This window comes from Rattus norvegicus, chromosome 1 (assembly GCF_021556685.1).
Source record: "Rattus norvegicus strain SHRSP/BbbUtx chromosome 1, alternate assembly SHRSP_T2T, whole genome shotgun sequence".
In the NCBI taxonomy this organism is placed as follows: domain Eukaryota; kingdom Metazoa; phylum Chordata; class Mammalia; order Rodentia; family Muridae; genus Rattus; species Rattus norvegicus.
Window position 1 is genome coordinate 186,791,157 of NC_141534.1, and position 16,611 is coordinate 186,807,767.

Consider the following 16,611-nt stretch of genomic DNA (forward strand, 5'->3'; position numbering starts at 1 on the left):
CTGTGGGCCTGTGTCTTGAGTTCACCAGGCAGGTCACTTGCAGCAGAAAAGTTGGTCTTACCTGTGGTCCCGAGGCTCAAGTTCGCTCATGGGGTGTTGCTTATGAGCTCTTCACGGCGGCAGCAACCAGGAAGATCTGCGCCGCCCTTTCCGGGAGCTTCCATGCACCAGGGTTCCAGATGGCATTTGGTGTTTTCCTCTGGCGTCCGAGATGTGTGTGCAGGGAGCAGTCTCTTCTGGTTTCCCAGGCCTGTCTGCCTCTCTGAAGGTTTAGCTCTCCCTCCCACGGGATTTGGGTGCAGAGAACTGTTTATCCAGTAGATCCCTTCAGGTTCTCGACTATTTTTTAATACAGCAAAATTACTGTCATTGAGAGATCCCTTTTAACGTCTGAGTTTTAAGAAGTGGGCTATGAATGGATGGCCTCAGATACATGCAGACCCTGATACCAGAGAAGAGACACTTCCAGGGTCCCAGTGGAATGACAGTCAGTATGAGCTACACCACCACTCTCCGGGCTGGACACAGACTCCTCTTCAACCCCAATTCCAGAATTCAACACTACAGTCCTTCCTCTTTGGTGACAGGCAGAAGGTGACAGAAGACATGAGGTTATGGCTGAGAGGTCTGGTCTACCAGGCTCGGAGGAGTTCCTGGGGAGTCTTCAGGATTCACACACAGCCACCACCTCCCCCTATCCCTGAGGTTGTAGCTACCTGGGAAGCCATCAGCCTAGGGAAGCGGCCAGTGCCAGAGTACTTCAACTTTGCCCACGATGTGCTAGATGTGTGGAGTCAGCTGGAAAAGGTGAGGCTCACCCTGCCCTGGTCTCCCTCGGGGGCACCTGAAGTCCCCCCAGATACTGCAGTGAGACTGTAAGACAAGCACATTGCAACATTGTGACCTGGGAACTTGGTAAGTCCAAAAAATTGAAACTGTTAACATTTAAGCCTGAGACCTGAAGGGGACAAATTAGACCCCAGTAGTATGAGTCAGACACACCTTGAACAGTGTGCTTAAAGTGTCACCCAGTCTGAACCCAGATCACAGAGGGCATCTGTGTCTGCTCTTCATCCTCTTCCGATGGATCTTAAGCAGATGGAAGCTCTGTCTCTCATGCTCTTCTCTTCTGAGTAGGAGACACAGAAGCTCAGGCTCAAAGCTTTTCACCTAGAAGTGAGCAAAAACAAACAAAACTTGTTTTATATCATGTCTTAATGTGCACATGCTTCCTTCTTATTTCCCTTTCTATATGTGTCTGTTATGGCTATCTGTATTATATTTGATAGGAATAATTTCTTGGTAATAATAGAATGTAAAGTTTGTTCCCAAGGAAATTTTAGTGTTAAATTTGTTTATTTTCTCAAGAATAAACAAACAAACAAAAATGGGTTTATATATCCCTGGCTGGCCTGTAATTCATTATATAGACCAGGTTAGCCTTGAACTCACAGAGATCCACCGGCCTGCCTGCCTACTGAGTGTGTTTCTTTGTCTTTGAGACAGTCTCAATCTGAAACTCAGGCAGACCTAGAAGTATAGCCAACTTGTAGCCCAGTCTTGAACTCATGACAAGCCTCCTGCCTCAGACTTCCAGGTGCTACAGGCATGTAGCATATGCCTATCTTTCAGGCATGATCTAGGATCCCTATTTTATCTTATCTGTCATCAGTTCTGCCACAACTAGATGCAGCAATACCACTGAGCGTGGTAAATTGGTACAGACAGAGTAAGGATGGGTGAGACACTGCAGCAGCCTATGCAGTCGCTAGGCTTGTGTCATCTACATACTGAAATAACACTGAAAAGGAGAGAGAACCCAAATTCTCAGAACTAAGCAGAGACCTTGGCAGCAGAAGGGTTTATTACAATAGTTCCCTGAGCCTTGGTCTGAACAGCAAGCCCAGGGGGCCTTTTAAGTTTCCCTGGTCCTGACACAATTTTCTAGTCAACCAGAGGCTCTGGAAAACAGCAGTCCTTGTTCCCAGTGGAGCCTGACAGCCTCAGAAGGTGAAGAATGAAGCCAGTTTGTCCAAAGCTTTGTTTCCCAAAGAATAATCACTATTTGGTGTTATTTCCCCCATGTTTTTCTTTCCTTTTTGAGATTATAATTATAATATAGTTACATATTCTCTCCCTTCTCTTTCTTCCCTCCAAACCTTCGCACACATCCCTCCTGTTCCCTTCAAAGCTCTCATTTTCCTTATTGTTGAATGCGTGTGTACAGACACACATATATTCCTAAATGTAACTTGCTGTGTCCGTATGTTATTTTTATGCATATTTTCAGGGCCGACTGTTTGCTTCTGAACAACCAGTTGACTTGGTGTTACTATTGTGAGGCCGTCTAGATTTGGCCCAACTCAACCAGTAAGGAAAGTCTATTCTGGGGAAGCCATTTGTTGAAAAACTGTAGGCAAGTAGTTTAACATGATTACATGAAGCAGATGAAGTGTTAGATGTCCACAGGGCAAGCAGAAGACAAACCAGAAGCTAGTGGAGTAACTGGAAACCTCCAGTGCACTCCTGTGCATCTCAGAATCAGTGTGCAAGCCTCGGGCATTACAGGATCTTACTAGTGACTGAAAAACATTGGACAAGCCCTGGGCAGGGTCTCAGAGTTTATGGCCTTGTCCACTTTCAGTTTGTTTTCTCTGTGCTGTAAGAGGTCTCCCAGCATTTCCAGAGGGAAACTCCCCACCATCGTGACTTCCCCACTGTCATGGACATCTAACTCTCTAGAGCTTTAAGCCAAAATAAGTTGCCTTTGGTCATGACATTTTATCAAATCAACAAAAACTCATGCAACCTGGCGGGACTATTCTAAAAACTAGTGAGTTGTGTAATTGTATGTGGTGATTTGTAGGTGAAGTGAGTAATGGTTTAATTAAACAGGGAGGATCATGGACAGTGTAAGTCTTCTTACCTTTTACATTATAATGCTGGTATAGGAAATTTGTTTAGGTTTGCCTAACTCAACACTCGGAGGATATTAAGTTACAAATAAAACTGACAAGTCCCTGACCTACATGGAGGGGGGCAAGGTTTTTGGTTTGTGTTTGGCTGGTTAGCTTTTAGTTTTATACAGGAGGGTCTCATGTAGACAAGGCTAGCCCTAAACTCACTAGTCAAAGATGATTTTGAATTCCTGATCCTCTTGCTTCTGTCTCCTAAGTCCTGGTTTTATAGGCACGCTACACAGCACCTTGTTTATCCAATGTTGGGGACTGAACCCAGGAATTGGTGTATGTCAAACATGTACTCTATTAACTGAGTCATACTCTTGGCCAATTATTTTGATTTTTGAACTCTTTGATCAGATACCTATGTTGTTGAAATTTCCAGCCCCAATAAGCCCATATAAAAACACACAATCCAATAATTATAGGCTGTAAGGCAAAGTTGGCCAGATCTAACACTATACTAAGTTATTTCCCAGCTACAAGGCCCCTTGCTACTCGTGGTTTCTCCTGGCCATGTGGTTCTGCTCCATCATGGCTTCCTCCTTTTCTTCAGTCCTCTCTCATTCTCCTCTCATCCTCTTCTACCTCTCCACCCGCCCCCACTCTCAAACCTCCCTTCCCACCTTTCCCCTCCACTGCCCAATCACAGGCTCTAGCTTCTATTGAGCAGTTAAAACAGGCAGAGGGGTCACATGAGATCACCCGAGTACATAATGGGCTGCTCATCAGGAGCAACCCCTCATGAGGAAGCAGAATTAGCATCAGAATACAAACAGCATCAGGACAACCCACAACATTTCCCCCATTTTTTGTCCAATTAAAATTGCTCCTTCTCCTCTGATAACAAACAATATAATAGAGGAACTATTCAATATATCTATAAAATATGTTTTTTCTTTAGAAACAAATGAGCAAAACCACTCAATAATGGCTTCTATTTTTTTCCTGGCTGCACCTACTGTCCAGACAGGGCACCGCCCCCCAAAGCCTGCATTCTGGTGGGTGAATGGCTCAGGAACAGAAATCAAGTGGACGTTTGAGGAACTGGGGAAGCAGTCCAGGAAGGCAGCCAACATCTTAGAGGGAGCATGTGGCCTGAAACCTGGAGACAGATTAATGCTGGTGCTTCCGAGACTCCCAGAATGGTGGCTGACCGTCGTGGCTTGTATGCGAACAGGTCAGTGAGCAAGTCTAGAGCTCCCTTTGTAGGACTGACACTGCCCACCAGAACTTTTCAGTTCCCACAAGATTTGGAAGACGGAATGAAGAGAATCCCATACGGGGTTCACATTTCCTTTGCCTGACAGTCATAGACCAGATTGCATGCAGTGGTCAAACAATGACATGAGAATTAAAAATCAACCACTTAGTAAGGGTCAAAGCACAAGGAACCCTGCAGGTTTCTAAGCACCTACTATGTGCTGGGAACTGTGCTAAGAGATCTGTTCCTGATTTAAAAAATAAAAATAAAAACTTTTGGTCAGAGTGTTATTTATTTTTCCTACCAAATATCTCACTTTCACCTACCTATAACTTTTATTGATATTCATAAAAAATTAACTTACAATCACATCTCATGTTATCACGTGAAGTGGAACCTCCATTCTAACACAGAAGAAGAGATCAAAGCCGATGTCAATACAGTTCTGCATCCCTACATTTTCCTCATATGCTCTTGTCAGGTTATACTGGTTGACTTTCTCTGATTGACAGCTCTGGCTGTCGAGCATCTTCCTGGGCCTCAGTTCCTAAAGCATAGCAAACAAATGACTTTAGTGGGCTGTGACAACAGAGAGATGGAATGAAAAAGCACAGCAGTGCTTGGGGCTAGCTTACAAAGACCCGAGTTTGATCCCCAGAAGCCATATTAAAAAGGAAAGAAGCCACGTGTGATGATACATACTTATAATCTCAGCTCTGGGCAGAGACAGGTAGATCCCTGGTGCTCAACAGCAAGCTTGGGCCACTAGGCAAGCTCCAAAGCAATGAAAGATCCTGTCTCAAAAACAAGGTAGACAGTGCTTGAAGAGTGACACGCACACATACACACATAGCACCCCCCATACACATGCATACATAGCACAACATATATGTATACATAGCATCCAAACACACACATGCACACATAGCACCAACACACACATGAATGCATAGGACTGAAACATACACATGCATAGAAGAACACAATTCAACTCAGAGCATTCATACTGGGTGCTGCATTGTGTAAGCATTTGGGAGGCAGGGCAAAGTGCAGTGAGACCATGGGCTTGGCTCTCATGCTGTGTTGAAGTGACCTTTCCCTCTGCTTCTTGTTCTCACTAGTTGTTTTTCTCTATGAATGAGTATGTTGAACTCGATGGAAAATACTAATAATCTGTGCTCCAAGATACTGAGGGTTTTCAAATGGCAAGGCTGCCCGTCGTTCTTATTCTTCCTCCATGGAGGTAGATAGACTTTGCCACCCTTAGCATAGCTTTGGTGTTCTGGAGTCCCTGCCTATTATACTTCCTTTATCAGCAAGGGACCCATATACAACACAGGATTCAGCACAACATTTCATTTGAAAAGCATGAAAAAACACTGAACTAAGGAGTTGTTACAGCAATACAATATAATATATTCAAGATCACGGACTCTCAGCATCTTCGTCCAGCCTGCTATTGCTGTGGTAGAACACCATGACTAAAAGCAACTTGGAGAGGAAAGGTTTTATTCAACTTACACTTCCACATTTAGTCCTTCACTGAAGGAAGTCTGTATAGGAACTCAAACCTGGCAGGAACCTGGAAGCAGGAACTGATGCAGAGGCCATGGAGGGGTGCTGCTCTGTTCATCATGACTTGCTCCATCTGCTTTCTTATAGAGCCCAGGACCACCATCTGGGGGATGGTTCTACCCATGGTGAACTGGATCCCTCCCCCACATCAACCACTATCTAAGAAAATGCCCTATAGGGCTGGAGAGATGGCTCAGCGGTTAAGAGCACCCGACTGCTCTTCCAGAGGTCATGAGTTCAATTCCCAGCAACCACATGGTGGCTCACAACCATCTGTAAAGAGATCCGATGCCCTCTTCTGGTGTGTCTGAAGACAGCTACAGTGTACCTATATATAATAAATAAATAAAATCTTTAAAAAAAAAAAGAAAATGCCCTATAGACTTGTATGTGGGCTGATTTTATGGCCGCATTTTCTTAATTGAGGTTCCCCCTTTCAGGTGACTCTAAGTGTGTGTCCAGTTGACATAAAACTAGCCAGGACGAGCAGGTTTAACGCTGCTTTAGCTCTGCAAGTCCAGCTGTATCACACATTCACTGTGTATTCTTGGGGAAACCATTTGATTTAGTCAAGGCAGGAAAGTCTAAAGACCTAGGCTCTTCAAATGTTGTGGTGTGTTTCTCACAATAGCATGTATTTCTGAGCATTGTGAGAACTGAGTGAAGCAAAGCCTCGGCAGTTCTTATCACAGGCGAGTACTCCATGTCTTTTGAATTTCCTGGTTACCATGATTGTTCCTTCAGGTGTTCCAGCCCTCCTCAGCTACTTATTTCTCCGTCCTCTACATTCAGATCTTCCTTCTCTCCTAACAATCTCTCTTCTCTGTGTGACCCAAGGTGTGGTCATGATCCCAGGCATTTCCCAGCTGACACAGAAGGATCTCAAGTACCGGCTACAGGCTGCCAGGGTCAAATCCATCATCACCAGTGATGCCCTAGCTCCTCACGTGGATGCCATCAGTACTGACTGCCCCTCCCTTCAAACCAAGCTTCTGGTGTCTGATACCAGTCGTCCAGGCTGGATCAATTTCCGGGAACTCCTGAGGTAAATTGGGACACTCCAGGACAGTAGCAGTGAGATAGGCTTTGAATATTTTCTTTTTTCAGCAACAGGGTTGAATACAAAGAGACAGAACCAAATAGATACTGGCCAGACACATCATCCTGTGAACCCCTGGATGTTCAAGGTTACTCAGTAACTGGGTGCGCCACTGTATCCCAGCATCCTCTAACATGGTGGCAAAGATTGTTGGAATTCTTAACCAGAGTGTATAAGTTAAATTTTATGATACATTTAATTCACAAAAAGCTGTCAATAATGAAAAGGCTGTCTCATATCAGTGCTTGCTGTATGACAGGCTCTAGGCTAAATAAGATCCAGCTGCATTTATTTGCACGGGAAGGGCTTAATAACACCGGTTCTGTGGCTGACATTGCCTTTGGTGTTCAGAACACTGTAGTAAAGAAGAAATCTTCTTGCTTAATCCTTAAAAGGAGCTACACAGGTGCAATTTTATTTTTACAGGTGAGAAAACAGTCTTGAAACTGGAAATGACTCATCTAAAATGCCAAAGAGAAGTAAAGGCTGAATTAGGGCACAGTTGATATACGTTGCTCTGTAACAAGGATGCAGCGGGCATTGATCTGTGGATTTGAGATATTTGTCCTGAACAGAGACCAGAATGCCTGTCACCCTAGCATTTGGGATTGTGAGTTTGAGACCAGCCTGAAATACAAAGCCTGTCCCAAAACAAAATTAAAAACAAAGCAATGTCAGAAGATTCCAAAAATGGTCACTGGGAGCTGGACTCCTGAGCCTAGAGTGTCCACCTCTGTGAGCAGATGCACCTGAATAAATACAAATTTGTGTAATTTGGCATCTGCCCTACTTAGCCAGACATATCTGAATCAGAGCCTTAGGGTTTGTCATTTCTAATGCTCAGCCCATGACATTTTGATGAGTCATCAAGTTAACCTAAATATATCCTTTTAAAATTCAGTTATCATTAAAATTATCTGATCTTAAAAAATGCAAGGTTCTGATTTTATTTTGTCCAAGGTGGAGCACAAGTAACAGAATTGCTTTTAAAATTTAACTCAGAGATCACAAGACAGCCAGGTCTGAGACCCAGGAGCTAGCTGAGTCTTCAAATCCCAGAATTTAGGAAATTACCTAATCTCAAACGCCTAATTTTTGAGAAAACATTTAGAAAAAAATGTCTCTACATTGAGAATTGAGTTAGGAAGGGGACTGTTCTGTCAGATGGACAGAAATATAGACGGGAGAATGCATGCATCTGTCCTATCACAAGAAATGTACACAAGATCTTCGTTTGTGTGTAAGTGTGTGTGTGTGTGTGTGTATACTTGTTCATATAGGTGTATGCACATATGTGCAAACCAAAGGTTAACTTTATGTATGTTTCTGTATTACTTTCCACTGCCTTATTTTCTTGAGACAGGGTCTCTCACTGAACCTGGAGCTCACCATCTAGGTAGAACAGCTGCTCAGTGAGTGTCAGGCATCTTCCTGTCTCTGCATCTCCAAGCCTGAAATTACAGATGCAAACAGCATTCTTGTAGGTGCTGAGGATCTAAACTCATGTTCTCTCCTTTGTGTTGTTCTGAATGAGCTATCTACCCAACTTTTGTGGATCTCTCAAATAAATCATTTGGGTATTTGAGACTCAATTTTGTAGCTTTGGCTATAAAAATGGTTGTAGAGATAGTATCTATTTATGAACATGTCTGCAAATGACACAGTGCTCCACACAGCACCCATACATAATGTGTTGAAACAGCCCTACTACCACTGTTATATCTTTGGGACTGCTTGGAGTGTTGTTATTAGTGCCTCTTAGTATCCTTGCATTCTCCAGAGCGGCATCTCCAGAACACAACTGCGTGAGAACCAGAAGTGGAGATTCAGTGGCCATCTACTTCACCAGTGGAACCACGGGGGCCCCCAAGATGGTGGAACATTCCCAGTGCAGCTATGGACTGGGTTTTGTGGCCAGCGGAAGGTATTGGAATGACTTGTCTATAAGGCCCAAATACAAGATGGATGAGTGAACAGAGGGGAGAGAGGGAAAGAGGAAAAATATGGAAATGGAGTTCAGAGAAGAACCAGAGGGTTAGTCAGGTAGGGTCTTGTAGTCTTTCCTTTGAGGAAGTACAGGACCTGTTCCTTTAACTTGTTTTCTTAGCCTACAACACAAGTACAAAGAAAGTGCTGAGTAAGCGTTTGTTGAGATCATAGTTGAGTTGATGGGTCTTGTCTAGATTTGAAGAGCTTAAGTGGTATATCCTGAGGTCTGAGCTCCAAATTATGAATAATATAACCCATTCTAAAGGTGGAGTTATTGATGACGGTGCTCTGACTTCCTCTCATTTTTGGCAGGAAGTGGATGGCTTTGACTGAGTCTGACATATTCTGGAACACAACTGACACTGGTTGGGTGAAAGCAGCCTGGACTCTCTTCTCTGCCTGGGCCAATGGCGCTTGCATTTTTGTGCATGAGCTGCCCCAAGTTGATGCTAAAACTATTCTAAATGTAAGGAGAAAAAGCTAGTCCTGGGTTTCTGAGCTTTGCACATGTTGGGCAAATGTCCTATCATTGTGCAACTTCTCCAGGCCTTGTTTTGAAACAGAGTCATAACTATGTAACCCAGGATAACCTTGAACCAGAGGTCTTCTGCGTTGGAGTGCCAAGAGTGGAGGTTATGAGTGTATGCCACTGTGCCAAGCTCTGAATCACCTCTTGTGTCCTGAGTGTAAATGGGATGAATGGAATCAATGTTTCAGGTAGCATGAGAAAATGTAGGAGTCGAATGACAAATTCACTTAGAACTTTGGTAATCTGGATTCAGTCTATTTAGCAACCTCCAGTCATTACCCGCCCTCAAAATAGATCCCCAGGCATGAAAGTATTTCATCTTTCCAAACTTTATCAAAGCCTTTCACTGCGTGCTGCACCTCTCTTTCCTTCACCTTCTTCCCTATGCTTTTGTCAAAACACAAACTATTTGTCAAAACTTTAAGTAAAATCCAAAGTCTAGTCAGCGTGTGCAGCTGTCCTTGCACCGAGTCATTCAGCGAACTCAAGTCATTCACCCAGTGCCTCCTGTCTTATTTTTCTGGGCTCTTATCACGAAGGAAGAGGATTGACATCCCAAGTGAAGACATGGAATGCCTTTGCTCTCTCCTCTAAATGGCATTTTGTGAGATATCAACGAGCCTATCTCCCCATACCCATCTCTTTGAGACAAGCTGGGTCAAATGTGGCAAGGAGTATGGACTTCTTCGTTGGTCAAATTTGTATTCTCAGCCTAGTCTCCTGACTTCTTTGAGTCTCACTCTCTAAGCTGTCATGAGAACAAAGATACTGTGTTCCTAATACACTAGTTGTTATTCATTTCCCATCATCATTGTTCTTGGAGGATGTGTCAGCCATCTGTGCAGCTTTTCTCTTCACCATCCCTAGCCATGGCAACATATTCATGATCTATTATTTTGCAGTTTCCCAGGTACACCCATACTAACAGCAGCAGTGTAGCGATTCATAGTAATTCATGGTAAAAAGGCAGGAGCAGCACAAGCACTCATCAGAAACTGACTGTGTAAGCCAAATAATAGTTTCCAACTTGTTTTTGGCCTGGAGTTTGTCTTTTGGACTAGACTGCTGGCCGGTGAGTCTCAGGGATCTACCCGTCTCTGCATACACTACCACACCTGACTCCTTTTCTCATGGGTTGGGTTCTAGGACCAAACTGAGGCTCTTAGTCTTGTGCTGGTTGTGGCATCTCCCACAATAATTTTTACAAAGATAGCTTCTAGGAATGCAGTCATTTCAGAGCATGGTTAATCCTGGGTAATCTGTTTAAATTCTGGATTGTTGTTTTTATTGATTGTCCACTGAAAACTGGCCAGAGGTATCATTTCCTCATTGTCTGCCGAGGACAGCTAGAATGTAGTCACAGCCTAGTACCTTGTCTTTCCAGAGTGAGTCACTCAAGAGAGGGAGAAAGGTAAGAACATTTGAGACAGGAGCTGCATTCTTTCTGTCATCTAATCTCAAGTGACACACACCATGTCAACAGGATGCTATTGGTCCCATGGACCAACCTTGGAGCAGTGTAAGAGGAGACCCCATAAAGGTGCAAATGCTAGAAGGTGGATCATGGACGTCACCTTGACAGATAGCTGCCATGTGTAGTGTTCTACCCTGCTTTGTCAGTGACACATTGAGATCCATTTCACTCATCCCATTTCACCTGAGTTTCTCTGAGAAAACTGTCTAATTCTTGTTTTGTTTAGACTCTCTGCAGGTTCCCAATAACCACCATTTGCTGTGTCCCAACCCTCTTCCGGCTGCTTGTACAAGAGGATCTGACAAGGTACAGTCTCTGCTTGGCACTTACAGGGTCCTCATATGAGGGCATCCATCTTTCAGTCCAACTTTTCTTCTTCCTGTCTCTATATCTTTGTCTTTCTGGGAGTTTCTTGCTCCACCTCTGCCTCTTTCTATGTCTTCATGTGTCTCTCTTTGTCACTACTGTGTCACACACACACACACACACACACACACACACACACACACACACTCCCACATATCTTACATTAAGCTTTTAAAGATGGTTTTTATGGATCTTCATAATTCATACCCAGAAAACAAACTGAAAGTATTTAAAGCAATTCGAATTTTTGACTGGATCACCACCATACACCACACCCTTAGCATTTTCGTGACTTCTGTCACAGTGATCATTGGGTTTCCACAGGTCAGCTATAGAATAGTTTTGGTTACCAAAGGTTTTTCATTTGTTTAGACTAACAAGCTCACTCACTCCATCTCCTAACCCAAGCCAGCCATTCCTAGGTATCTGCCTTGGGATACTCAAACAAAGTTGACAACACTGTGCCTGGCTCTTATCCTGTACAAATACAACGGCATCCACTAGTTGGGCTTGGCTGTTTGCAGGGGTATTGGGTGAGTAACTTACCAATCCTAATCATGTCTCCCTCTTCTATCCTTTCCCAACGCCGTGTCTTCGCATGCACTCATCTTCCTAAGTCACATACCCTGGCCATTAAATATTCCAAAGAATGGAGCGCTTGCATGATTTTAAATGTATTCCTCTAAATATAAGAATCAATGCCATTCATTCCTTTCTTGTGAATATTCTCACACTGTTATTTTGGCTGGAAACAGCCCCTGGATAATTCTTCAAGACCAGTTAGGTACTGCTTAGCAACACTAAGTAATTGAACTGAATTAGTGAAGTACAACTGGGAAAAGAAAATGATCCAAAATTATTTATATTTAGTGTAACTTTTGAACTGACAGACAGGTTTACTACTTATTTAATATCTCTGGAAATTTTATATCCAGTCTTCGCAATTGGAGGATTCTTAGAAGGCTATTTTTAAAGATTTATTTATTTATCATGTATAAGTACACTCTAGCTGTTTTCAGACACACCAGAAGAGGGCATCAGATCTCATTACAGATGGTTGTGAGCCACCATGTGGTTGCTGGGAATTGAACTCAGGACCTCTGGACGAGCAGTTGGTGCTCTTAACCACTGAGCTATCTCTCCAGCCCAGAAGGCTATTTTTAATCTATTAAAATTTTCATTGATTTATTACTTTCAGTCAGGTCATTGCCTCTATGGATTTATTATTAGTTTGTTTTAGGTAGATTAATTTGAACACTTCACTGTTGTGCCCATACCTATCATATGAGTCTGATTTTAACCCAAATTTGGATAGGATTGATCTGTGGACCGCAGCTGCAGAGAGAGTTTGGACCGCATGGAGCTTACTGTGGGACAGAAGGGAACTTACCCTCTAGTGTCAGTGGGGCTAGTGTCAGTGGGGCTCTGAATATCTAGCAATGCTGGAGGGTAAGTAGAAATGTTTATGACATAGATAACCTTGTCTCCCTGCTTGAGAAAGGTACAAGTTCCAGTGCCTCAGGCACTGTTTGACCGGTGGAGAAGCCCTCAACCCTGACGTGAGGGACAAGTGGAAAAGCCAGACAGGCCTGGAGCTCCATGAAGGCTACGGACAATCAGAAACAGTGAGTTGGTGTCTCAGACCTCCTCATCAGAACCATCGCCCCATTATAGAGGATCACCAACTGACAGCAGTTCCTCACCTCTCCCTGACACCTGCCAGAAACTTCCCTGGCTCTAGGGCCCTGAAACTGACTATGGAATGCCATTATCCATGCCTCCTTTTGGTTTTAAGTCTCAGGTAATTTCCCATATGCCATGGCCCTGCAAAGCAGCTTTCCTGATGCCTCCCATGATTACTCTTTTTGTAGCTATGACAAACTACCTGGCAGAAACGAAAAGGTCCATTGTCACATCCATGTCCAGAATGGTTTCCTTTTCTCAGATATACACTGTCCTCTAGAGGATTCTAAATTCAATCCAGTTGACAATAAAGATTAATGCTCATAATTGGTCAAGGAAATTGTCACTCCAGAATAGCCCATGATGTCTTTTTAAATAAAATCTTAAGCAGTGAACCCTATAACCATCTTGGCAAGATGTGGGAGTGAGTGAATCTTTGAGCTAAATGACAATTTAGTTCTCTACCCATGAACACTACAAGTGCCTAATGGACTGTTGGCCATGGACAGAGAAGATTTTAAAAATAAGGGAAAAGAAGGGAAGAGTATGAAAGCGAGGGAAAGAAAGATGACAGAAAAAGAGGAGGAAGAAGAACGAGAAGGCAGGTGAGAGCCAGCATGGACCAGGAAACAAGGGGATGGAGGCTTCCCATGGTTAACACTGGTTTCTCTCCAGGTCCTCATCTGTGGCAATTTTAGAGGCTCAACGATCAAGTCTGGATCTATGGGGAAAGCAAGCCCACCTTATGATGTGCAGGTAGGCAGCCTCTGTGACAGTGCACTGAGCAATCTATGCTCTGGGGGATGCAGGGTGACCTTTTGAGTAACTTGGCTGTACAAAGGATGCTCAGATACCATACTATGACCTCTCTGTTAGATTGTAGATGAGGAGGGTAATGTCCTGCCTCCAGGAAAAGAGGGAAATATTGCCATCCGCATCAAACCTACTAGACCCTTCTGTTTCTTCAACTGCTATCTGGTAAGCTGTGGGGAACAGCTGGGAGGAGTCACAGTAATCACTCCATGCAGACCTTGAGAAGCATGTTTTGTAAGTATCTGTAGCATGACCCTTGTAGTAACTGCATTGAGTTGGTTGCTATAGTTATTGATTAGGAACACCGCTGTTGACAAGGAAGGTACAAAAGTGGATGGCTTATCCGGTGTCAAACAACTTATATGCAAGGTCCTATGCTTAAACAAGAGTGTGTTGAGAGCACAAACACAGATAGGAAAGGTTAAATTCTGGAAAGCAAAGTTTCTTACCGAAGAACCAACTGCAAGCTGGTGCTAGACCAAGTTTTCAAGATGTTTGCTTCTGGTTTGTTGGTTGAACTTCAGTCCAAGGTTCCAAAATAAGATAGTAATTATCTGTCCTCTAGACCTTGGCTAGAATCTCTTCCTATTCTTTTCTGTAAAACTTTCAAGCCTGGATGTGCATCAGAAACACCCAGGAAGCTTCAACTAGTACTGATCCCTACAACCACTTAAATCAAATCAACTAAATTTTGGGATGATGAGGATCAGGCCCCTGCGTAATTTGAAAGCGCAGCCAAGAATTAAGAACTACTTGTCACAGAGATACCCTGTAGCTCATATACTAAGCTGACTGACTGTGCATTTTAAAATCAACTTGTCAAGACCCATGAAAACATTTGTTAGAAATTTTAATTGGATTTTCATTAAGTCTATAAACCAACCCAGAAGAAGCTGACTTTCCACTCATTCTTTCTAATTTTCTTACACTAATTAATTGTGTGTGTGTGTGTGTGTGTGTGTGTGTGTGTGTGTGTGTGTGCGCGCGCGAGCACACATATGCCAGACTGTGTGTGTGTAGGTCAAAAGACAGCTCGGTGAAGTCAGTTCCCTGCTTTCACCATGTAGGTTTGTGAATTGAACTCAGATGATCAGGTGAGCACTGATCCATCTCACTAACTCCTACTCATTCTTTCTGTCTTTCCATTTGTTTAAATAATCTTTCACCATTCCATGAGATCCTTTACATTCAACATGCTTTACCTCAAACATGAAGCAACTGGCAAATTGTTGTTGCTATATAGTAATTTTGTTTTCTTTTAAAAAACTATACATGGAATCATGAAAGTTCCATTTTTTGTATCTTAGACTCAAGATAATTTATTTACCAGTCACACAGATTTTTGCATGCACTAGTAAGTTTTTCTTTCCATTAAATAGTAACATTTTCTTTAGGACTTTTGGAATTAGGCTATTGTGTCAGCTTTGTGAGTAAAACATCTACCTTGCAAGCATGAAGACCTGAGTTTGAATCCTCAGAAACTACCTAAAGCCCCACATAGTAGCACACATGTCTGAAATCCCAGTTCCTAAGAGTAAATGGGGACAGGAGAATCCACAGAAGCTCCTGGGCCAGCTAGCCTGGTGCATGCAGTGCAAATATCCAAAAATAGACCCATCTAGAATAAAGTCAGGAAGGTCTGACACCTGAAACTGTTTCTGACTTCCAATAATAGCATTTGTCCACATTCATACACACACACACACACACACACACACACACACGCACATGCATGCATGCACGTACATGTAATTTTAGAATCATAACTTGACTTTTTCTTTACTGTATCACTGAGGTTTCAAGCCCTTTATTTTCTGTTGCCTAGGCTCAGTGTTCTTGCCTACCCAGCACCAGTTGCCCTGTGTGTAACCTCATGAGTTCACCTCTTCTAAGGATGCTCATGAGTGGTTGCTCGGGATCCTACCCAGCAGCTCTCATTTAATTAAAAGAGGGAAGGGAAGTCACAAATCTGCAGGACTCCAGCCTTCTGTCCTGTCAGAAACTCTGGACAGCTTGACAACCAATAAAGCACCTGTTGAAGGGGGCTGGCCACTGGGGGCTCTTCAGTCAGGAGCTGACCTAAATCGTTGTTCCCAAATGATCCTCCATGGACTCCCCTCTCTTCTAGGACAATCCTGAGAAGACAGTAGCATCAGAGCAAGGAGACTTTTACATCACTGGGGACCGAGCACATATGGACGAGGACGGCTACTTTTGGTTCGTGGGGAGAAATGATGATGTAATCAACTCTTCAAGGTCAGTTTAGCTCTTCCTCTCCTTGAGCATCCAGAGGGGAGGGGAAGTCATGTGAAAAGTTTGACTCTTCCAGCTACCGGATTGGGCCTGTGGAAGTAGAGAGTGCACTGGCTGAGCATCCGGCTGTCCTGGAGTCTGCTGTGGTCAGCAGCCCAGACCCCATCCGGGGAGAGGTAAGCCTTCAGGGAAGAACAGAAGGTCATTGTTTTCTACTTATAAGCACCCAAAGGAACAAGGGGAATGAGGAGTGGCAGATCCCTCCTTTGGTCTCAGCCCCACCCCTAGAACCACAAAGCTGAAACCCCACCTGCAGTCACACATTCCTTCGGATTAACCTCCTTTAGAATCATAAATACACTCTACAAAGGCAAGATGCGAAAGCCAAATTCCATTTTACTTGGACGGCAGACAATCCAAGCAATCCAAATGAGGCCGAACAGGGCCTGGCACACAATAGGTTTAACAGTAATCATAGTAAGAGGTAGCTCTTCTTAAAAGCCAGATTTGTTTGAACACACAGGGATAGTGAGTTCACACCTTTGGGAAGTGTGCAAGGAGAGCTACCCCTTAGCAAACATTTGGGAAGTGTGCAGAGTTTAGTGTTGGTGTAGACCTGCAGCCAAGTGGCGTTTTAAGCACTTCCATTGCTATCAGAAAGTATTC

The 16,611-nt window shown here is 43.5% G+C and overlaps 1 protein-coding gene across 6 annotated transcripts in view; it reads left to right on the forward strand.

The window, feature by feature from the left end:
• Acsm5 (acyl-CoA synthetase medium-chain family member 5) overlaps window positions 1-16,611 on the forward strand; it is a 29,662-nt gene that overhangs the window by 7,740 nt on the left and 5,311 nt on the right. For 2 of the 6 annotated variants that reach the window (NM_001014162.5, XM_087571445.1), the window contains 11 exon segments: window positions 588-807; window positions 3,930-4,140; window positions 6,577-6,784; window positions 8,619-8,762; window positions 9,140-9,293; window positions 11,057-11,136; window positions 12,698-12,821; window positions 13,555-13,635; window positions 13,756-13,857; window positions 15,821-15,948; window positions 16,022-16,121. In NM_001014162.5, coding sequence (NP_001014184.3) covers window positions 607-807; window positions 3,930-4,140; window positions 6,577-6,784; window positions 8,619-8,762; window positions 9,140-9,293; window positions 11,057-11,136; window positions 12,698-12,821; window positions 13,555-13,635; window positions 13,756-13,857; window positions 15,821-15,948; window positions 16,022-16,121 — 1,533 coding nt within the window. In that variant the 5' untranslated portion in view covers window positions 588-606. 6 annotated transcript variants of the gene reach the window in all.